Here is a 23,112-nt window from a genome sequence, read left to right as displayed (position 1 = left end):
GTACAGACGGACGGACAGACAGGCCCTAATTATATAAAAGCTTCGCTTTTAAAAATACCTTATAGCACCATTTAAAATTTGGATCCTTCATAAGGGTTCTATCTCTCAGCTTTCTTTGAAACAAATCATGAACTTGTTTCTCTAGGATATCCTGAATTTAATTAGTTTAGATTAGATTAGTTTTGTTGTATATTAATTATATAGAAGCTTCGCACCTAGAGGCCTCTAGGGGCACATAAAATGCTTCCTTTTTAAAATCTAAGTTAAGGACAGTTTCGTCGCTAAAGGGGGTTATATCATTTTATGTTTTTTTGCGTTTTCTTTTGGGAGGGTGCTGTTACCCTCCCCTAAAATAGCTATAACCCTTCCCAGGACCTATGGGAAGCCACCCTGTAAAGGAGAACCATATCGGTTTGGCGGTTAGCGAGATCCTTCAGTAAAAACTGACAGACAGAGATTGTATTACTTTATATTAAAGACATAAAATTAACAGAATAATTAACAATCCGTCAGTCAGTCAGTCAATCAATCAGTCAATCAATCAATCAATCAGTCAATAGATCAATCAATTAATTAATAAAGCAATCAATCAATAAGTCAGTCAATCAGTCAAATAGTTAATCAATCAATAAAAAATCAGTCGATAAGTCAATCAGTCGACAAGTCAATAAGTCAATCAGTCGACAAGTCAATAAGTCAATCAGTTTAAAAGTGTATCAGTTGATAAGTCAATTAGTTGATTAGTCAACCAGTCGACAAGTCAAGCAATTGATAAGTCAATCAGTTGATCAGTCAATCAGTTGATAAGACAATCAGTCAATCAGTCCATAAGTCAATCAGTTGATAAGTCAATCAGTTGTTAAGTCCATCAGTTTATAAGTCAATACGTCAATCAGTTGATAAGTCAAATAGTCGATGAGTCAATCAATCAATCAATAGATCAATTAATCAATCAATCAATCAATCAATCAGTCTAAAGACCAATCAATTAGTTAATCTATCAAAAATCAATCAGTCAATAATCAATCAATTAATCAGTCAATCAATCAATCAATAGATCCACCAATCAGTCAATCTATAAATCAAAAGATCAATCAAACAATAAAGCATTTAATCGATCAATAGAGCAATCAATCGATCGGTCAGTCAATCCGTCAAATAGTTAATCAATCAATAAAAAATAAAAAATAAATCGTTAAGACAATCAGTCAATCAGTTGAAAAGTCAATCAGTCGATGAGTCAATTAGTCAATCAGTTTATAAGTCAATCAATCAACCAAACAATAAATCAACCAATCAATAAATCATTCAATCAATTAACCAATCAATCGATAATGAATCAAACCTTTAATAATCTATCCAGCTCTGAGTAGTATTTCAAAGCTTCTTCATCAGATTCGTCCACATTTTTGGGCTCTTGACAAAATGGACACACACACTGAAAAATTGAAAATGAGGGGTGTTGGTTTTTTTTATTTGTTTGTTAATTACTTTAGGTCAGATATTATTAAACAATTATGAAGGACTGTTATATACTCCGCAGTAAAGAAAACGGCGTTATCCTCTTAGGATTTTTTTTCTTCATTTTTTTTCTTCAATTTTATACCCCCCCCCCCCCCGCGACTAAATGACTGAGTTAGGTTAGGTTATATGGCTAGGGGGCCGAGCGCCCGCGGCTAGGCAGGCCAGGGGGCCGTTTTTCCTGGGGGGGGGGGGGGGGGTGGAGAGGGTATAAAAATTGTTAAATTTTGAGAAAAATTTCCTAAGAGGATAATACCAGGAAAACTTGTTGGTTCAGTGCTTGATATTGAGAGAAAGCACTAAAAAATAATGAATATTTATGTATCGCTTCGTATTATAGACAGCTTACCGTGGATATTAAAAGCTATAAGATTATAACTTTTAATTTAGCCGGTTAAATTGATCCTTTGTAGGTTCAATTTTAGTTTAAAATTCTACCACAAGGTGGCAGGCAGGGAGGGGACATTGGGCTATATATTACACTAGTCACCAAAGTCTTACAATCACGTTTTCTTATTCATTGGCTTAACAACCTAAGGGACTCTTATTCATCCGTTAGATGAGTGTCCAACTACTAAAGATAATCTACAGAAGGGGTAATTTTGTGTAAATCATTGGGGATGTACATTAATTTATCGGCCGTTGTCCTATCCCTTTAGATCCCTGATACATTAGGCTGTTTATTACATTAGTCCCCAAAGTTTTATAATAATATTTTCTAATTCGTTGGTTTAATATCCTTGGAGTCTTTTATTGAATTTTGATTAGTTTGTTTATTTAGCTTAGAATGTAATCTACAGATGGGGCAATTTTGTGAAAAATCATTGGGGATGTACATTAATTTATCGGCCGTTTTCTTATCCCTTTAGATCAATGAGACATGGGGCTTTTTATTACACTAGTCCCAAAAGTCTTCTTATTCGTTGGAGACTTTAATTGAATTTTGATTTGTTGGTTCATTTAGCTGAGTGTCCAAACGATTCCACCACTAAATATAATCTACCTGGCTGATGTTCTGATCCTTGATGACGATAGAGAAAAAGTTTCTGGCACAATCAGAACAACAATAATGGTCACATCTGAGCATCTTCACTGACTAGATAGATAGATAGATAGTTAGTTAGATAGATAGATAGATAGATAGATAGATAGATATAGTCCACATAGAATGAAAAACACAAGATTATTTGTAAAACATCATGTTTCATGCAATCTTCAGTTACAACTATCTTTAAATAGATAGATATATGTATATAGATAGATAAATAGATAGAGATAAATCTAATATGATTTAGAATTTTGAACAAAAAAAATAGGATGCTAAATATGAACATACATACATATTAAGACCCTGTTTTAGAGATGTTTTCAGTATAATGTTGTACCTAGTTGTTATAGGAATCATTATTATAAAATCATGTAAATAAGATAATTATATCATACAAAAATTTGTTGTCAGAGTTCCTACGCCTTTTAAACTGTTTTAGAAATCATCATGAAAAGTTAGAAATCGATAGGACAATTCCTACATGTCTGTTTTCACATTACGAGCTATTCGTTACGGACGGACGGACCTTAAAGAAACATCGCTTAAAAATATATTTACCTCTTTAATGGATAATTGAGTGGTACACAATTCACAGTCTCTCCTGAAAAGCAGAGACCACTAGTACAGAGCTGGATCTTTAAATCATTCCAATGGTGCGCCAAATCGGGGTTAGCCAACTTTCCATTAATGAGAGCACAGCATTTTACGAAATGCCTCGCTGTGATTGGCTGAAATTCGGCGCACCCCGATTTGGCGCACCATTGAAATGATTTAAAGATCCAGCTCAGGAAGGGAATGGGCAATGGGTTGTTTATTACACTAGTCCCCAAAGTCTTTTAATAACATTTTCATATTCTTTGGCTTAACAACTTTGGGGACTTTTACTGAATTTTGAATGATATAATACGATGCGATAAACTAACTATTTTTCTATAAAATGAGTCATTTTGATTATCATCATTGGGATATACACCAATTAATAACTATTGTCTTATCCCTTTAGATCCCTGGGCATAAGACAATGGTAATTCCAGATGATGATAAACAAAATTACCCCTTCTAATAAATTTAAATCTACCTCAAAAGTTGGAGAGCTTTGTCGAAATCATTTGTCTGTCTGACCGCCAGCAAACATTCCTCCTCGCTAAACTCTTCATCTTGTAGTCTAGGTACAAAGTATTCATAAGGGTTGGGCCGTAAATCCGGCAAATTACCAGATATCCAGCAAATCATAAGATATCCAGCTGATTTATAATGCCAGATATCCAGCAAACGACCGGATATCCAGCTGGTTTATAATGCTGGATCTCCGGTATCCGTCCGGATATCTGTCATAATAAATCAGCCGGATATCAGGTAATTTACCGGATATCTGAACGGTATCCGCATATCCAGCAATCGAAAACAGCCAGATATCCGGTATCCGGCCCAACCTTAGTATTTATATATATAAAAGTAACAGGATGCCTTCTAGTTTGTCCGATTGTTTGTCCGTTTGTCCGAAGCTTAAAATCTCAAAACTCTTCATCTTGTAATCTAGGTTCAAAGTATTTATTTACATCTGGGACTAGGGAATAATGCATATCAGGCAAACAATTCTAGGAAATATTCACGAAACCTATTGGCGTGTGGGAAGATGCAACCTAATTATATTTGGCTGTAATCATCTTCCTTGGCGTATATATCTAATTTCTATCACCAAACCTCGTAGTGTATCAAAACAATAACAACCATCTGTCTACAAAAGCAAGTTTTCTGAAGAGTATTCATTTATATAAAAGTAACAGTATTTCTTTGAATTTGTCCATCTGTCTGTTCATCTGAAGCTTAAGATCTCGAAACTCTTCATCTTGTAATCTAGGTACAAAGTATTTATATATATAAAAGTTACAGGATGTCTATGAGTTTGTCTGTACTAATTTGAAGAGATTTAAATTTGTTCGTTCAAAATAAAACTAGCAAATTTTGTTTGCCCCTCTTCTTTTGAAAACAGCCTCACCTTAAAACTGTTTCACCTTCTGTAAAATCTTGAACTTTACCCTCAGCCAAAAGTCTTCGGATTTTTCTCTGAAAATATATACTATTATCAAGCTGAATTTTAACTTACTGTTTGTCTGTTAGTCTGTCTGTCTGTCTAACTGTATGTCAGTCTTTATATATATATTTATATGTCTGTCTCTATGTCTGATTTTATCTGATTTTATGACTGTTTTTTTGTGTTCCTCTGTCTGTCTGTCTGTCTGTATGTATGTATGTCTGTCTGTCTGTCTGTATGTCTGTATGTCTGTATGTCTGTATGTCTGTATGTATGTCTGTATGTCTGTCTGTATGTCTGTCTGTTTGTTATCATTTATGTCTCTATGTCTGTTTGGCTGTCAATCTGTAACTCTGTACCTGTTTTTCTTGATCAACCGGATCTTCTATTTCAGGTTCCCCCTCTCCTTCTTCTTCACCCTCCCCCTCCTCTTCTGCCTCCTTCCCTTCATCTAAATAGATATTGCTGGTTCAAGGTTGCTGGAAACGATAATATACCTTTATCTTTTCCAAGAGTCTTTAGCTTTATTAGATTTATTTCAAGTAAAATATTCCTGCCCTTCTAAAAAGATAATCAAACACATTCTTTAAAATTTTCATTTAACAGATTCTAAATACAATTAAAAATACAATTTATTTAAATCAAATTATCACAGTATAAATGGAAATATGACTGATTTTAGATGCTGTGAGTATTGGTGCAAAAAATATGACGTAACAAAAAAAATTAGCCAATGAGAGGCCGTTATTGACCAATGGTAAAATTTATAGTGGACTCTCATTGGCTAATTTTTTTGTTACGTCATATTTTTTGCACCAATACTCACAGCATCCTGATTTTATCTTAATAATTTCAGCCCACTTTTGACAATTTATGCTTTTATTTCGGAATTTGTCATATTATAAACTTAAAATTCAGCTGGACGGCTAAATCTGTTCCTAAACAGACAATCCATCTTTTATGAACTTTATTTTGCACACTGGCGGCTTTAACTTTGATGATTCTGCGCGGCTTGGACGCGGCCCTGGAAATTCAGAAAGAGAGTGGACAATGAGCTATTTATTACAATAGTCCCCAAAGCTTTATAATAGCATTTTCTCATTAGTTGGCATTACAAGTTTGGGGACTTGAATTCTGATCGGTTTGACCATTAAGTTGAGTGTCCAAAAGTTTCAACCATTAATTGTAATCTACAGAAGGAGTAATTTTACCAATTTATAAATTTATCGGCCATTGTATTATCCCTGTAGATCTCTGATGAAAACTACCTTTAGCCTCTGCTCCTGTTGATTGGGAAGAGTTGTCATCCTCCTTAGCGGTAGTAGCACCACCATCAGTAGGCTCTACACCTCCTTTCAGGGTACCCTCTCCTTCATATAGATAGATAGATAGATAGATAGATAGATAGATAGGGTTGTCATCTTCCTTAGCAGTAGTAGCAACACCATCAGTAGGCTCTACATCTCCTTTCAGGGTACCTTCTCCTTCATATAGATAGATAGTTAGATAGATAGATAGATAGATAGATAGATAGGTAGATAGATAGAGTTGTCATCTTCCTTAGCAGTAGTAGCAACACCATCAGTAGGCTCTACACCTCCTTTCAGGGTACCTTCTCCTTCATATAGATAGATAGATAGATAGATAGATATATAGATAGATAGATAGGTAGATAGATAGAGTTGTCATCTTCCTTAGCAGTAGTAGCAACACCATCAGTAGGCTCTACACCTCCTTTCAGGGTACCCTCTCCTTAGATAGATAGATAGATAGAGTTGTCATCTTCCTAAGCAGTAGTAGCAACACCATCAGTAGGCTCTACACCTTCTTTCAGGGTACCTTCTACTTAAATAGATAGATAGATAGATACATACATAGATAGATTGATAGAGTTGTCATCCTCCTTAGCAATAGTAGCAACACCATCAGAAGGCTCTACACCTCCTTTCAGGGTACCTTCTCCTTAGATAGATAGATAGTGAGATAGTGAGACAGATAGATAGATAGATAAATAGATAGATAGATAGATAGATAGATAGATAGATAGATAGATAGATAGATAGATAGATAGATAGATAGATAGATAGATAGATAGATAGATAGATAGATAGATAGATAGATAGATAGATAGATAGATAGATAGATAGATTGATAGATAGATAGATAGATAGATTGATAGATAGATAGATTGATAGATAGATAGATAGATAAATAGATAGATATATAGATTGGTAGATATATAGATTGGTAGAGACAGGTTTTTTCTATACGTATTCTCGATTTTAACAATTGCTATTTACATCTCCTCTGTCTGTTCTCCCATCGTATGATTTTTTTGTGCTCGGCTAATTATGGATGTTGTCATCCTTGTTGTTAATGATTGTCTAAACAGATTTGCCAGCTGTGCACCTCCTCACTTTAGTTAAGAATGGTGGCAACCATGCTAGGGGGGTCCACACTCCCGAGTCCCAATTAAACAGCCCACAATCTGGTTTATTTTGGGATGGAGAGAATTATTCATATTTATTATAAAGTAGAACGATGTCTGTCTGTCCGTCCGTCCGTCCGTCCGTCCGTCTGTCCCTCAAGATCTCGGTAATCACTAAACCTATTGAATTCTACCTATTGGTCCTGTGGTGGTTTTAAGCTATTTTCTTGGGGGGGGGGGGAGTGGGACACCCCTAACCCCCCCCACACAAAAAAAATGAAAATTCCCCCCCCCCAAAAAAAAATTTCTTGGGAACACATTAGACTATGAGCAACACCTGTAGTACTTTATTTTTTTTATTATTTATTGGGGCAAAGCCCCTAGAGGCTAGGGGCAAAGCCGATAGTTTAAGGTTAAACAATACAAACTTTATTACAATAATAACAATTTTTGGGTCATGTAAAGGAAACGAAGTTGCGGGTTTCGTCGTATTCTCACAGTAGCCTTTGAAAGGTTAAGTAAGGTTAAGTTAGGTTATGTGATTGCCTAACAGGGCTAGGCCCCCGTAGTGTTAGAACCCCCCCCCCCCCCGGGGCTAGAAATAGAAGAAACGCTACTGAGAAAATATGACGAAATCCGCAACTTCGTTTCCTTCACATGACCCTAACTTTGATTATCTAGGAGAGAATGGCGCTACTCTATAAACAAGATCTATCCCCGCTACAATTGACGTACTTACCTTTAGCCTGTCCCCCCCAGATTCTTTGTAGAAATGGTCGCAACTGAACCTTGTTCAACTCCTTAACAATTATAAAAAAAACTTGATTGTGTTTTCCCCCCATTGTTTGGGATCTAAAGGGATAAGACAATGGCCGATAAAATGATGTACATCCCAAATAATGAAAGACAAAATTATCCCTTACAATTGGTGGTGAAAACGCTTTGAACAAATGAACCAACCAATTAAAATTCAATAAAAATCTCCAAGGTTGTTAAGCCAAAATGAATACGAAAACGTTATTATAAAACTTTGATGACTAGTGTAATAAACAGCCCAATGTCCCCCACCTAATACTTTTTGAATAAAATGAAAATTGGGAAAAATAGCAGTTTTTGTTTGTTTGTTTATTACTTTAGGTTAGGTTTAGTAACCCCGCAGGGTTACTGGATTGCAGGAATATGCAACCAGTTGGGATCATGTAAAGGAAAAATAAACTATCCTCCCCCCTTCATATTTTAAATTTCCCTTTAATATAAAGGTAGGGGGGGGGAATCTAAAGAAGAAAAAAGTCTAATCAATCAAAACCGGTTTTAATCCAGCTTAAATGAACCGGATTGTGAGCGTTACTGAATAAAATTCTGACCTGGAACGCCTCATCAATATTTCCCTGGTGAGCGGTCAACATAGTCACTACATCCTCCCGGGAGAAATTTCCACGTCCCATCAATTCTTGGTACTAGAATAGATAGATAGATAGATAGATTGATAGATAGATAGCTTGATAGATAGATAGATGGATTAATGGATCGATGGATAGTATTAAAAGATAATTGTAACTGAAAATAGCTTTAATGCATGAAACATGATGTTTTGCAAATAATCTATGTGGACTATAAATAGATTGATAGTTGAGCCCCCCCCCCCCGCCCCCCCCCCCCTAGTTTTTTCTATCTCATTTTCTGTGTGTGAAAGATAGAAAGCTATAACTGAGTGACTTTTTAAATATGGGTATGACACATAACTGAGGGTTGAAATCTTTTAATATCTTCATACTGGCGGGCACAGGATGCCTGCAAACCTGGCCGTTTTCCCTCCAACCGCCGACTGCGGCGGCTGGAAGCTGCGACCACCAAAATTTATTTTTTTAAAATTTGCATGAAGATAAACATTTTCTGAAAAAAAAAGATTTTCTAGCTTTAAAAACAAAAAAAATACAGCCAATTGAAAAGGGTGAATGAAGTGAAAATTGACTTTGACTTATTTATAGTCGGAAATTCATTATTAAACAGGAGACTTGCACAAAAATGTTTAGCCCTCTAGTTCTAATAGGAGCTGAGATAATAGGGAGGAGGGCGTTAAACGCCCTCCAATTCCCCCGACCGATGAAGGTGCGGCAAGGAGCCCGACTGTTAAGAGATAAATTGATTGATAGATAAATCTATAGATAGATTGATTGATAGATTGATAGATATATTGATAGATTGGTAGATAGATAGATTGATAGTTAGATAGATTGATAGAAAAGCTTTGCTTTGCAACTAGCGCAGATACTGTGCCTACCTTGTTTTGTCTGGCCTGGACACACTCAGTGACGGCTAGATAGATATATATATAGATAGATAGATAGATAGATAGATACTGTGCCTACCTTGTTTTGTCTGGCCTGTACACACTCAGTGACGGCTAGATAGATAGATAGATAGATAGATACTCTGCCTACCTTGTTTTGTCTGGCCTGTACACACTCAGTGACGGCTAGATAGATAGATATATATATAGATAGATAGATAGATAGATAGATAGATAGATAGATACTCTGCCTACCTTGTTTTGTCTGGCCTGGACACACTCAGTGACGGCTAGATAGATAGATATATATATTGATAGATAGATAGATAGATAGATACTGTGCCTACCTTGTTTTGTCTGGCCTGGACACACTCAGTGACGGCTAGCCAGATGTTTCCCTTGTGCTCACACAGAGCTAAACGGGCCTCACTTTTAGATATTGTTCCTAAACATAAGGTTAGAGGGATGGGATGATGGATCTACAGTTAATTTGGACTCTCAGCGCTAGATATATTAAATCTTTTCTTATTTTTAAGGCTTTGAAAAGCACTTGCTAATAGAATGCCTTGATTTTTTTTCTTCTCTTTTTATGTCTGTCTGTCTATTTGTATGTTTGTCTGTCTATCTGTTTTATGTCTGTCCGTCTTGCTGTATCTATCAGTTTCTCTATCAGATTCATGGCCTACATTGCTATCCAGTCTGCTAGTCTGTATTTCTGTTTGTTTGTCTGTCTGTCTGTATGTATGTCTCTCTGTCTGTCTGTCTGTCTTTCTACTTATCAATCTGTCTGTTTGTCTCTCTATCTGTTTTTTATGTCTGTCCGTCTTTCTGTCTATCTGTCTGTCTGTCTTTTTGTCTGTCTGTCTGTCTGTCTATCTGTCTGTATGTACAAATGTCCCTCTGCATGTTTGTCTGTATGTCTGTCTATATATCTGATGTTTGTATGTCTGTCTGTCTGTATGTATGTACATATGTCTCTCTGTATGTTTGTCTGTCTATATATCTAATGTTTGTATCTCTGTCTATCTGTCTGTATGTACATATGTCCCTCTGTATGTTTGTCTGTATGTCTGTCTATATATCTAATGTTTGTATCTCTGTTTGTCTGTCTGAATGTACATATGTCTCTCTGTATGTTTGTCTGTATGTCTGTCTATATATCTGATGTTTGTATGTCTGTCTGTCTGTATGTATGTACAAATGTCTCTCTGTATATTTGTCTGTATGTCTGTCTGTATATCTAATGTTTGTATCTCTGTCTATCTGTATGTATGTACATATGTCCCCCTGTATGTTTGTCTGAATGTCTGTCTGTATATCTGATGTTTGTATCTCTGTCTGTCTGTCTCTATGTCTGTCTGTATGCGTCTCTGTTTGTTTGTCTGTCTGTCTATATGTCTATCTGTCTGTAATGCTTACCAACAGTATTTTCCTCAGCCTCATGGCCCACATTGCTCGCTAGAGTCATCACTGTTTCAATCATGTTGTTCCAATTCTCAAGAAGCCAGTCTATAGGGGCGCTGTCACCGCAATGGCTCATAGCAATCTTAACATTTCAAATTTATCAATCTATCTATTGAATCTATATATTGTATAAATCTATTGGATCTATCTATTGGATCTTTCTATTAAATCTAAGATCTACAGTGTGTTTTTTTTTATGAGAACTTTTTTGAAAGCAATTTTACCCCACTTATAGTTATCAGAATTTAATGATTAACGGCTTATTTTCTTCGTTTTTTATAACCAATTTTAGAACATCAAAAAAATATTTCAGATTTTTAAAAAAAGTACAGTAAAATCAAAAATTCAAAACCTAGGTGTCAACATCTAAAAAAGGTTTTAGCGCATTTTTCTTAAGCTCAAATGTTCTACCCTTTGCAAGAAAAAAATTGGATTTTCAGTAGTCCACTTTGGGGGGCCAGTACTCCCTCCCTGGTTGAGATATGGCCTTTAAACTTTAATATGTTCTAGTACATGTCCCCAAAAGTATCTGTATCAATTTGTAACTCTGTATCTCAACTTTGAAGCGTTTTGCAGCCATTCTTGCAAGGTTATAGAAGATTTGAGCATGAGAAAAATGCGCTAAAACCATTTTTAGATGTTGACACCTAGGTTTTGAATTTTTTATATTACTCTACTTTTTTAATTAAAACTTAAATATTTTCTTGATGTTCTATAAATGGTTATAAAAACGAAGAAAATAAGCCATTAATCGTTAAATTCTGATAACTATAAGTGGGGTAAAATTGCTTTCAAAAAAGTTCTCATAAAAAAAACACACTGTATTGGATGTATCTAATAGATACATATATATATTGAGTCTATCAATTGGATCTATCTATTGAATCTTTATATTGGATCTATTTATTGGATTTATCTATTGGATCTATTTATTAGATATGTCTAGTGGATCTATCTATTGGATACATCTATTGGATCTAACAATTGGATCTATCAATTGGATTTATCTTTTGGATCTATCTATTGTATAAATCTCTTGGATCTATTTATTGGATATATCTATTGGATCTATTTATTTGATCCATCTATAAATCTATCAATCAATCTGACTATCAATCAGATTATCAATCTATCTACCAATTTAACTATCTATCAATTAATCAATATATCTATCAATTTATCTATTATCAACCAATCTATCAACCCTAACTATCAATTTATTTAATTATCTATCAATCAATCAATCAAGCTATCAATCTATCTAGTTACTGACCTCAACCTCATCTGAAGTAAAACCACTTTTCTCTCCTTCCTATAAATAAAATTTATTAATATCTAGAGGATTAGAATTGGTTTTTAGCCATACTGAAAAACCGTGTATACTATCGTATTATAAATATAAGAACTAGTTAAGGAACAAATTGTTGATATTTGCTAAATTTAAATTTACCCAAACCACTAGTTAATACATATGTGGCCAAAAATTTTCTGTATTTTATTGGTTGAAAAGTTTAGATACTGCTAACATGAACTTAACCCCTAACGGTCGGGGGGGGGGGGGGGGAGGAGCGTTGAACGCTCCCCCCTTCCTCTGTTTTTTTCCAGGGAGTAAGGGAGGGGACAATGGGCAATTAATTCAATTTAAGAGGGTTCGCTGAAAAGCAATGAAAACCAGATTTTTCAAGAAAATTTGACCAAAATTGTAAAGGGATCATGGTAACCTAATTTAGAATAAAATTAGTTCTAAGAAAAAAATCATTTACTTGAAAATTAAATTATCAACACATCACAATGTAGTAAACATTCTGTAATTAATCACTAGAAAAATCTTGTTTACAACTACCTCAACTGTTTTGTAGATTTCAGGATATTTATGAGTAAAATTGAACATTAAATTAATTATTCTAAACTCTTTATTTAATTGCAAAAAACGTTGCATTTTTAGTTCTGATTTCACAACAGTTTTTACTAAATAAGTACTTTATTATTACAAATATTTCATGCCGTCATCAAAGGGGAAAATATGAAATTATTGATTAAAAATTTAATTTTTAGCTCAAAATATGCAGATTTTATAGTAAAATTACGTTGCAAATTATGTTAAATTTTATAAAATAAATAGATAATATTGCTGTACATTTTTTTGTTTACATTCAAACCAGTTTCTAAATCTTCAAACTCCTATAAAAGCACAGGTTGTTAGAGGTAAAATTGTAGTCTGATAAGTAAAGTCCTCAAGGTAACAAGTAATTAGAGGCAATCAGCTATCACATTCTACTTTGGTTAGGTAAGTCCTTTCAATTATAAGGCATGGAACCCAAAGTATTGTTTATGATTATTGTTCACTTACCCCAGAACATTTGATTTAAATCCAAAAGCTTTACTAGTTTTATTGTACTGCTTTAGATTATTCTTAATTAAAGCTTATTTCTTTATTTTAATAAGCATTTTATCAACCTTATACATTTATTTCTTTATATGTATTTTGGTTGAGTATATCAAAAGTAGTATTTGATATACTCAATCTCTTGCTACTAATTCTAGATATTTAGGTACAATTTTGTAGTTGCTGATTTTAGCTACAGCTTACTTTGAGTTAGGATATCTGGATGATATGTTTTCACCTATTTCTCACCTGGAAGGACTCATTTTAGGGTAAGAATAGTTTTATTATTTGTGCAATATTTAATTGTTGTTACAAGTAAGGGTTTAAATCAAGTTTAATAGTATTTAGCCAAGTTAAGTAACAAAATTAAATCTTGCAAATAATCTTTATTTTTAGTTTGAATGTTTAATTTCAGTCATTTGAAATTGTTTTATTTATTTGAATTTATATATTATCTGTTATTGTTTATCATATTTATTAGCATTTCGTTTGCCTTTAGCGAATTAAGTGTTAATAAATTTGTCTAAACTGACCAAGCTATATTTGCTTGATTCACTTCACTAAGTAATTATAATTGATATATTTAATATTTCAGAAAAACTGCGTCTGACTGTTAAACCTAATGTTTCTACTTAGTGATTTATATAATTTCTAAATGTTTAATATGTTTTGTAAAACTTTAATATTGTAAATAAATTAGTTGAATTAATCTTGTAGTTATTTGATGCAAATATTAATATGTGGTTTATTTTAATTTAATCTTTAAGCCCCTTGTCAAAATCTCCAAAATATCTAGATGATACATTCACACCTATTTCTCACCTGGAAGGACTCATTTTAGGGTAAGAATAGTTTTGTTATTTGTGTATTATTTTAATTGTTGTTACAAGTAAAGGTTTAAATCAAGTTCAATAGTATTTAGCCAAGTTAAGTAACAAAATTAAATCTTGCAAATAATCTTTATTTTTAGTTTGAATGTTTAATTTCAGTCATTTGAAATTGTTTTATTTATTTGAATTTATATATTATCTGTTATTGTTTTTCATATTTATTAGCATTTCTTTTGCCTTTAGCGAATTAAGTGTTAATAAATTTGTCTAAACTGACCAAGCTATATTTGCTTGATTCACTTCACTAAGTAATTATAATTAACATATCTAATATTTCAGAAAAACTGCGTCTGACTGTTAAACCTTTATGTTTCTACCTAGTGATTTATATAATTTCTAAATGTTTAATATGTTTTGTAAAACTTTAATATTGTAAATAAATTAGTTGAATTAATCTTGTAGTTATTTGATGCAAATATTAATATGTGGTTTATTTTAATTTAATCTTTAAGCCCCTTGTCAAAATCTCCAAAACATTTTATAACTGACCCCGAAATTCAAATTAGATTATTTAATACATAAATATCACAGTAGAGTTTCTATACATGAAAAGACATTTTCTTGGGAAAAAATATTTGTTAAAACCAGCAATAAATAACAAACTTTTCTGTTTGCATATTCAAAACTAGCTCAGCTAGTTAGCGGGGCATTGATGCGCAAGACCCCAAAATCAGTAAGAATCTGCTGTATTCGTGCACATTCCCTTTAAGCCAGTCCCCAAAGTCTGAGACTCCTTAAAAATTGAATATTCGATCCATTGTCCCCTCCCTTACTCCCTGGTTTTTTTTCTATCTCATTTTCTTTGTGTGAAAGATAAAGAGCCCAAACTGTGTGACTTTTTAAGTATGGGTATGACACATAACTGAGAGTTGGAATTTTTTTTAAATCTCCAAACCCCCCCCCCCATTCTCTTGACCGATAAAGGTGCGGCAAGGGCACGACTGTTAAGGGCTAAAAATCAAGATATAATACGAGTACCCAAAGTTTTAATGTCAAACACAAATGAGAGAATGTATTTAATTAGCCAGGAAGAAATTGGACATTACACTGGTACCCAAAGTTTTACAACTTTGTCGGCAAAAAATCTTTGGGTACATTTTTTGAAGAAAAAAAAACTAGTAGCGACCAAATTTTTCAACCAATAACTTTAATCTACAGCAGGAGTAACACTTTGTTTACAAGCATTGGGAATGTATATCAATTTTATCTTCCACTGTCTTATCCCTTGAGATCTCTACATTTTATGGGGGGGGAGGGCCCAGGGGATATCCACTCACCATAATCAGTTTCACCAAGTTGAGGCCAAAATTCATTTTTTCCCTGTTCATGGGGTGGAGAAGGTCTTCAACACTCCGAAATCTAAATAATAGTTATTTCTTTCATCGTATTATAAACGGCTTTCCGCGGATATAGAATGTACAATTATAAGATTAAAACCAGTTTTTTTTAGCCCCGAGGTGCCGAAGGCACGGGCTAAATTAATAAATCTTATAATTGTACATGTTTATATACATATGTAGAAAGCGGGATATAATACGATGCAAGACATAGTTTTTTCGTATGGATGAGAACCGGTTCCTATCCACCGGATTCGAATGAATACGAGAAACATGATTAGTTATCATGGAAACTGATGCCTTTTGGAAAAGAAACAAGGATGATAACATCCATAAAAGCGAAGATATGAAACGGTAGGACAGACGAACGTTAACAAATGTAGAATGTCAGAACTTGATAATTAGAATATAAATGTATAAAAGTGAAAAAATTGTAAAAATTTGTTTAACCACTAATTGTAATCTACACAAGAGGTAATATTGTAAATCATTATTGGGGATGTACATCAATTTATCTTCCATTGTCTTATCCCTTCTGATCCCTGCAAAGTTACCTTGCCAGGTCAGAGGTACTACCAGAAAGTCTGGAGGATTTCTGGTGATGCAACAACTGTGCGTGGCCACCCAGGTAACCCTGAATAAGGAAAATATAATTGATGTACACTGTACACTGATTGTCTGTCTGTGTGTGTGTCTGTCTGTTTGTCTGTTTGTAGATCTGTCTAAATTTCTAAAGTAGGTCTGCTTATCTGTAGGTCTGTCTGTATATTTGTCTGTATTTCTGTCTGTATTTCTGTATGTCTGTCTGTATGTATGTCTGTCTGTCTGTATGTCTGTCTGTATGTATGTCTGTGTGCCTCTCTGTATGCCTGTCTGTGTGTCTGTCAGTATGTCTGTCTGTGTGTCTGTCTGTATGTCTGTCTGTATGTCTGTCTATATGTCTGTCTGTGTGTCTGTCTGTGTGTCTGTCTTTATGTATTTTTGTATGCTTGTCTGTATGTCTAAATAGATGTAGGTATGTATGTCTGTCTATCTGTCTGTATGTCTGTATGTCTGTCTGTATATCTGTCTATATGTCTGTCTGTATTTCTATCTGTATTTCTGTCTGTATGTCTGTCTGTCTTTATTTCTGTCTGTATTTCTGTCTGTATGTCTGTATATATATATCTATCTGTATGTCTGTCTGTCTGTATGTCTGTCTTTATGTATTTTTGTATGCCTGTCTGAATGTCTAAATAGATGTAGGTATGTATGTCTGTCTGTATGTCTGTATGTCTGTATGTCTGTATGTCTGTATGTCTGTATGTCTGTATGTATGTATGTCTGTATGTCTGTATGTCTGTATATCTGTCTATATGTCTGTCTGTATTTCTGTCTGTATGTCTGTCTATATGTCTCTTTATATATCTATCTGTATGTCTGTCTGTATGTCTGTCTGTATGTCTGTCTGCATGTCTGTCTTTATATATTTTTGTATGCTTGTCTGTATGTCTGTCTGTATGTCTGTCTGTTTGTCTGTCTGTATGTATGTCTGTGTGTCTCTCTGTATGCCTGTCTGTGTGTCTGTCAGTATGTCTGTCTGTGTGTCTGTCTTTATGCCTGTCTGTCTGCTTGTCTATTTTTAGATCTGTCCGAATGTCTAACTGTAATTTAAGAAGTCTGTCTCTATGTATGTCTGTTTGTCTGTCTGTCTGCTTGTCTATTTGTAGATCTGTCTGAATTTCTACAATAGGTTTGCCATTCTGTAAGTCTATCTGTATGTATTTTGTATGTCTGTCTGTCTGTATATCTTATATTTTATTTCTTTCTACATGTCCAAAAGATTGTCTACCTGCCTGTATTTTTGTAAGTCTGTCTGTTTGTCTGTATTTATGTCTGTTTTTTTGTGTGTAATGTGTATGTCTGTCTGTGTGTCTGTCTGTATATCTCTCTGCCTGCTTGTCTATTTTTAGATCTGTTTGAATGTCTTAAGTAGGTCTGACTGTAATTTAAGAAGTCTGTATGTCTATCAGTAAGTCTGTATGTATGTCTGTCTGTATGTCTGTCTTTTTGTCTGTCAGTGTGTCTGTCTGTGTGTCTGTCTGTGTGTCTGTCTGTATTTCTGTCTGTATGTCTGTCTAAATATATAACTCTTTATATATCTATCTGTATGTCTGTCTGTATGTCTATCTGTTTTTAAATCTGTCTGTATGTGTGTTTGTATTTCTGTCTGTATGTCTGTCTGTCTGTATTTCTGTCTGTATGTCTGTATATATATATATATCTATCTGTATGTCTGTCTGTATCTCTGCCTGTCTGTATGTATGTCTATCTGTATGTATGTCTGTATGTCTGTCTGTATTTCTGTCTGTATGTTTGTCTATATGTCTCTTTATATATCTATCTGTATGTCTGTCTGTATGTCTGTCTGTCTGTTCGTCTTTATTTTTGTCTGTATTTCTGTCTGTATGTCTGTCTATATGTCTCTTTATATATCTATCTGTATGTCTGTCTGTATGTCTGTCTGTCTGTTCGTCTTTATTTTTGTCTGTATTTCTGTCTGTATGTCTGTATATATATATATATCTATCTGTATGTCTGTCTGTATGTTTGCCTGTCTGTATGTCTCTCTATAGATCTATCTGTAAGTCTGTCTGTATATCTGTATATGAATCAATAATTTCAGCCTACAGAAATCATCCTTGAGTATGTAAAACAATTTATTTTCCATTGTTATTTTCATTACCTGATCTATGGACAGACTGGAAGATTTAAAGTTATTTCTCTTTGGGATCTAAGAAAAATCATAAAATTACAATGGAACTTCTAATCAGGGAGGGAGGGGACATTGAGCTGTTTATTACACTAGTCCCCATAGTTTTATGATAACGTTTTCTTGTTCGTTGGTCTAACTTCCTTGGGACTTTAATTAATTTTGATTGGTTGGCTAATTAGGTTGAGTATCCAAACGTTTCAACCACTAATTGTAATCTACATAAGGGGTAATGTTGTATAAAATCATTGGGAATGTACATTTATTTGTTGGCCATTGTCTTATCCCTTTAATATCTGACTTTAAATAGATGGGGGGGGGGGGGGATAGCCCCCTTAAATCATAAATAACAAAATTTAAAACAAGGATGACAACATTAATAAGTAGTGAAACACAAAAAATCATAGATGGACAAACAGCCAAAGTGAGTTAAATAGCAGATGTTATGTTGTCATCAAATAAAACTGAGTATAATTATAGCTGTTTAGCTTAATAACAGCCACGAAAATCACATTTTACCTATTGTGTTACAGACAGACAGACAGACAGACAGACAGATAGACAGACAGACAGACAGACAGACAGACAGACAGACAGACTGACTGATGGACAGACAAAGTGAATTATAGAATATCTTTGCTACAAGAAAGGTAACTGTCTATAGTGCCCTAGCAAAATGGGGATAGATGTCACAGCTTTTGGCCTACCTATTCTATTGAAGTCATGAAATACCCCATACCCCATTTCTTTACTTTAGGTGGTTTCTTTCCTACTAAAATGGCGAGGAATTTTTATTTAGATATTTTCATAATATATAAAAAGATGTCAAAGATAAAAACATGACAAAAAAATGTAAATGTCATATTTAAACATAAATAGAATAGGTAGGCCAAAAGCTGTGACATCTATCCCCATTTTCCTAGGGCACTAAACATAGCTACACAAAAAGAAAGATTTAAAATTTACCATAAGGGGAGGGTAACCACCCCCACTGGAGTGGCTCACATAGCCACTGTCGGGGCCAGGGTGTCCTCCATCAGCCCCCAGGCCTCCAAGGCCCCCCATGCCCCCCATAAAGCCTCCTAAGCCACCACCTAAACATAAAAGTAGATTAAATAGGTGTAGAAAATCTGAAAAGAGCACACATGTTCAAATTAATGTAAAATTCATATTTTGTTTGTGAGTCAACCTCTAACATATATATATACATATGCGCGGCCAGCTCGTAGTACATGTCCTCCATCGTCCAAAGATTTTTATGGGTAAAAAGGTCATTGCCTAAGCGTTTTATAGTGGGGTCAAACGTCCTGATTAGTCAAGTAGCTATGGCCGTTTGAAAAATGTCCGGTTTTATTTGCCTCACCCTGTATAGATAGATAGTTAGATAGATAGATATATAGTTATATAGATAGATAGATAGATAGATAGATAGATAGATAGATAGATAGATAGATAGATAGATAGATAGATAGATAGATAGATAGATAGATAGATAGATAGATAGATAGATAGATAGATAGATAGATAGATAGATAGATAGATAGATAGATAGATAGATAGATAGATAGATAGATAGATAGATAGATAGATAGATAGATAGATAGATAGATAGATAGATAGATGTTTATGAGATCTAAATGACCAGACAGTAGCTAACCTTTATATCCTCTATGTGTAGGCTGGAAGTGCATATTATCCTCCTGGCATAATTACAGTTTTATTAAAAATCATAATGATACATGAGAAAGGTTTCGTGATTATTTTATTTAATATGTTTATATAAAAAAATTTAAAAATCATTAAATGCTCTTTAAAACTCCATGTCCCATAATTCATGTTTCGCTACTTATTGATGTGGTCATATAAAGGTAAAACAAACAAAGCAAAGTTCTGAAACAGTAGGACAAACAAACATTAACACTTGTAGAATTTTATAACTGAATTATTAGAATATTAATGCACAAGTCTAAACAAAATTGTAAGTAAATTTGTTGCAAAAGTGAGCGAAATCCTTTACTACAGACAATGAAAAACATACTACTTTATATAATACTAGCGGCTATGCCCCTAGAGGCCTCTAGTGGCACTTTAAATGTTTGGTTTTATAAAAAAAATTAATATGATACCTTGAAAAAAAATTTCGTTTTATTGTGATTTCTCTTGGGAGGGTGGTGGTACCCTCCCCCAAAATAGTTATAAAACTTCCGGAGACCTATGAGAAGCTACCCTGTTGAGGAGAACCCGATCAGTTCAGTGGTTAGCGAGATCCTTCAGTACAAACACAAAAACAAACAAATGTGTAATTATAGGGAATCATCATTGGTAATGTACATCAATTTATCAACCTTTGTCCTATCCCTTAAGATCCCTGGAAAAAAACTGATGTTCCTGATCCGAGAAGTCTGTACCAGCATCCTGCAGACCTCCAGGTCCACCTGCCAGACCTCCATGTCCACCTGTAGTTCACCAAGCCACACAAATAACAGAAATATCAACTGTAACTGTGTTTAGTGCACTAGGAAAATGGGGATAGATGTCACCACTTTTGGCCTACCTATTCTATTGACCTCAAAGTAGAGGGAAAGAGAAAAGCAAAGGGGGAAAGAAACCCCCTAGAAAAGAGATAGGGTATTGGGTATTTCCTGACGTCAATAGAATAGGTAGGCCAAAATCAGTGACATCTATCCCCATTTTGCTAGGGCACTATAGGCAGCTAAATATCAACTTTATCAACTTATTAGCGGCTACCTGCCTAGAGGCCTCTAGGCTCACGTACAATGTTTTCTTTTCAATAAATGTTAATATCAGCTTTTAAAAGAGTTGCTTGTCTGTATGGTTGTTACTTATTCTACTATCCTCGGATGGTCAAGCATTACGTTCAGTTGAAATATCGATGCTCAAAATTCCTTAATTTAATTTATGGTTTTTAACAATAATAATGATTCCTGGGACAAAAAACTACAATATTATAAGCAAAGCATCATTGTAATATGTAAGTATGTTTTTAGCCAAATCATGTATTAATGCAATTTATGTACAATATTGCTTTGAATTATAAATTAAAATTCTGCTTCTCAAGTTCAGACAGTCCACATTCTTTTTTCCTACCATCTAGTTTACTAAATCTATGCATTATGGATGTTGTCATCCTTGTTTGTTTAAAAATCATTTTACCTTGCCACGTAAGCAGGATTCTCCTTTGATTTTTTAATAAATCCAGAGCATCATCAGCTTGTAATAAGATGTGATACTCTAACACCCAAGGATATTAGATTAAGTAACATCCATAAGACAACCAACTCTTTGATTGCATGACCATTGTCTGGGAAGTCCTAACTGTGCATAGTAATGAGTTGCGCCAATTTATGGGCCAAAGCATTCTCCCTTCTCTAACTATTCTCGTCACCTGACATAACAGCAGTAGGAACTATTTTTAACGTCTTTAGATATAATGCAGTGTCGGGCCTAAATTCGAACCTATCACCTTCCTGACGATGATGAGTGGATGTACTACGTGTTATAAAAATCATTGTAAGGTATTAAATAATGGTGTAGTATGTGCATTATATTTTGATTTGGTGATTATTTAAAAGTTTTACTAAAATTCTGTTATCATATATGCGCCACTTTCCTAAGAAATGTTCAGAGTGCAACGAGTTTTTGCTTGTAGTCCTGGCAAATTTTCAATCTTTAAATAAAAGGACTTAGTCGGTTTTGTGACACCACCCCCTATCGCCCCTTTATTTCAACTGTTTTTAACCTAATTTTAAAAGGTATATCAAAAATATACTTTGACACCTGTAGAATCATACTGCAGAGCTAAAAATACGAATAGACCCCAAAAATAAATTTTTGGGGGAATTTTAAGTTTATTTTTGAAAAAGTTAGAAACAGATATCAAGATTTTTGATTTTGGGGTAAAATTCTCAGCTTTTAGAGTGTTTTGCTTCATAAAAAGTGTACTCTAGTATAGAATACACTTAGTTCTTTTGATTCCATCTCTATCAAAATTCATTAAAAATTTTTTTTTTTTTACAATATATCAATGAATTAACAACAAACAATGAAGATTTAGAATTAACAATAAGAAATCTTGAATTCTTTTAAATTTCAGAAAGAGTGTTTACACAAAATTACTTATTTCCAATATAATTAAATAATTTTAGATTTAAATGAAAAGAATGAAAATTATTCACATAAAAGATATATACTTTCTTGTTCTACTATATTTTTGATTTACTATTTAAAAATATGTCAAAAACAGTTTAAACAGCCCCTTAAAGAGGTGGTCTTATGACAAGACACGATATCATTGACACTTAACTAAATGAACCACCAATCAAAATTAAATATAGCCACCAAATTTGTTAAGCTTACAAATAAGAAATCATTACAAGAAAAACTTTGTAATATTCCGTTCATTTAGACAGAAAGGGGACAATGGGCAGTTTAATTAACTAGTCCCCAAAGTTTTATAATAACTTTTTCTTATTCGTTAGTTTAACAACTTTTGGGACTGGTGTAATAAACTGCCCATTGTTCCCTTTTGATTGGTTGATTCATTAAGTTAAGTGTCCAAGCATTTTATCCAATAATTTTAATTTACCCAAAGAGGTAATTTTGTGTATCATCAATTTATTGGCCATTGTCTTATCCCTGTAGATCCCTGCGTTCATCATAAAGATTGAATTCCTGGGAAAATGACTTCTGTCCTGCCAGTTCTCCACTCCATCGTTCCTGAGGTCCATATGGAATGACTGGGCCCTCTTTAGGGAGGGCTCCAGGTTACGCGAAAATCTTTTCGATCTAAAGTTTCGTTTTCCCGTGGCAGCCTTGAAAAAAAAAAACAGCCTAAAATGCTGCAAAAACGTCACGTGTGACGTCATAAAAAGGGAAGGATGAAAGGAGAAGTCGGAAAGGAAAACCCCAAAAAAGAGATGGATTTTTATGACGTCACACGT

General features: G+C 34.0%; 3 protein-coding genes across 16 annotated transcripts in view; 1 reads left to right on the top strand and 2 right to left on the bottom strand.

Moving 5' to 3' along the window:
• Positions 1 to 21,825, bottom strand: part of LOC145306862 (E3 ubiquitin-protein ligase lubel-like) — a 33,511-nt gene extending 11,686 nt beyond the window's left edge. Inside the window, exons 1-20 of the mRNA XM_080149183.1 lie at positions 21,785 to 21,825; positions 20,543 to 20,609; positions 19,809 to 19,854; positions 19,118 to 19,245; positions 18,125 to 18,172; positions 15,954 to 16,033; positions 15,340 to 15,421; positions 12,060 to 12,098; positions 10,742 to 10,868; positions 9,670 to 9,767; positions 8,397 to 8,489; positions 7,772 to 7,832; positions 5,873 to 5,974; positions 4,964 to 5,055; positions 4,569 to 4,636; positions 3,648 to 3,734; positions 3,128 to 3,170; positions 2,525 to 2,617; positions 1,346 to 1,438; positions 59 to 151 (exon numbers count right to left, since the gene is read on the bottom strand). Coding sequence (XP_080005309.1) covers positions 59 to 151; positions 1,346 to 1,438; positions 2,525 to 2,617; positions 3,128 to 3,170; positions 3,648 to 3,734; positions 4,569 to 4,636; positions 4,964 to 5,055; positions 5,873 to 5,974; positions 7,772 to 7,832; positions 8,397 to 8,489; positions 9,670 to 9,767; positions 10,742 to 10,868; positions 12,060 to 12,098; positions 15,340 to 15,421; positions 15,954 to 16,033; positions 18,125 to 18,172; positions 19,118 to 19,245; positions 19,809 to 19,842 — 1,461 coding nt within the window. The 5' untranslated portion in view covers positions 19,843 to 19,854; positions 20,543 to 20,609; positions 21,785 to 21,825. The remainder of the gene's footprint in view (positions 1 to 58; positions 152 to 1,345; positions 1,439 to 2,524; positions 2,618 to 3,127; positions 3,171 to 3,647; positions 3,735 to 4,568; positions 4,637 to 4,963; positions 5,056 to 5,872; positions 5,975 to 7,771; positions 7,833 to 8,396; positions 8,490 to 9,669; positions 9,768 to 10,741; positions 10,869 to 12,059; positions 12,099 to 15,339; positions 15,422 to 15,953; positions 16,034 to 18,124; positions 18,173 to 19,117; positions 19,246 to 19,808; positions 19,855 to 20,542; positions 20,610 to 21,784) is intronic.
• The window catches only part of LOC145306864 (uncharacterized), a 282,216-nt gene continuing 273,380 nt past the window's right edge, over positions 14,277 to 23,112 (top strand). For all 14 annotated transcript variants that reach the window (XM_080149202.1, XM_080149201.1, XM_080149199.1 and 11 more), the window contains exon 1: positions 14,277 to 14,311. The gene's annotated coding sequence lies outside the window, so the exon portion shown is untranslated. The remainder of the gene's footprint in view (positions 14,312 to 23,112) is intronic.
• Positions 22,132 to 23,112, bottom strand: part of LOC145306912 (uncharacterized) — a 68,430-nt gene continuing 67,449 nt past the window's right edge. The window contains exons 41-42 of the mRNA XM_080149252.1: positions 22,822 to 22,983; positions 22,132 to 22,152 (exon numbers count right to left, since the gene is read on the bottom strand). Of these exons, the coding sequence (XP_080005378.1) occupies positions 22,132 to 22,152; positions 22,822 to 22,983 (183 nt within the window). The remainder of the gene's footprint in view (positions 22,153 to 22,821; positions 22,984 to 23,112) is intronic.

Source organism: Acartia tonsa, chromosome 15 (genome assembly GCF_053477335.1).
Source record: "Acartia tonsa isolate MP-2025a chromosome 15, ASM5347733v1, whole genome shotgun sequence".
Lineage (NCBI taxonomy): Eukaryota > Metazoa > Arthropoda > Copepoda > Calanoida > Acartiidae > Acartia > Acartia tonsa.
This window is presented reverse-complemented; position numbering and strand designations above follow the sequence as displayed.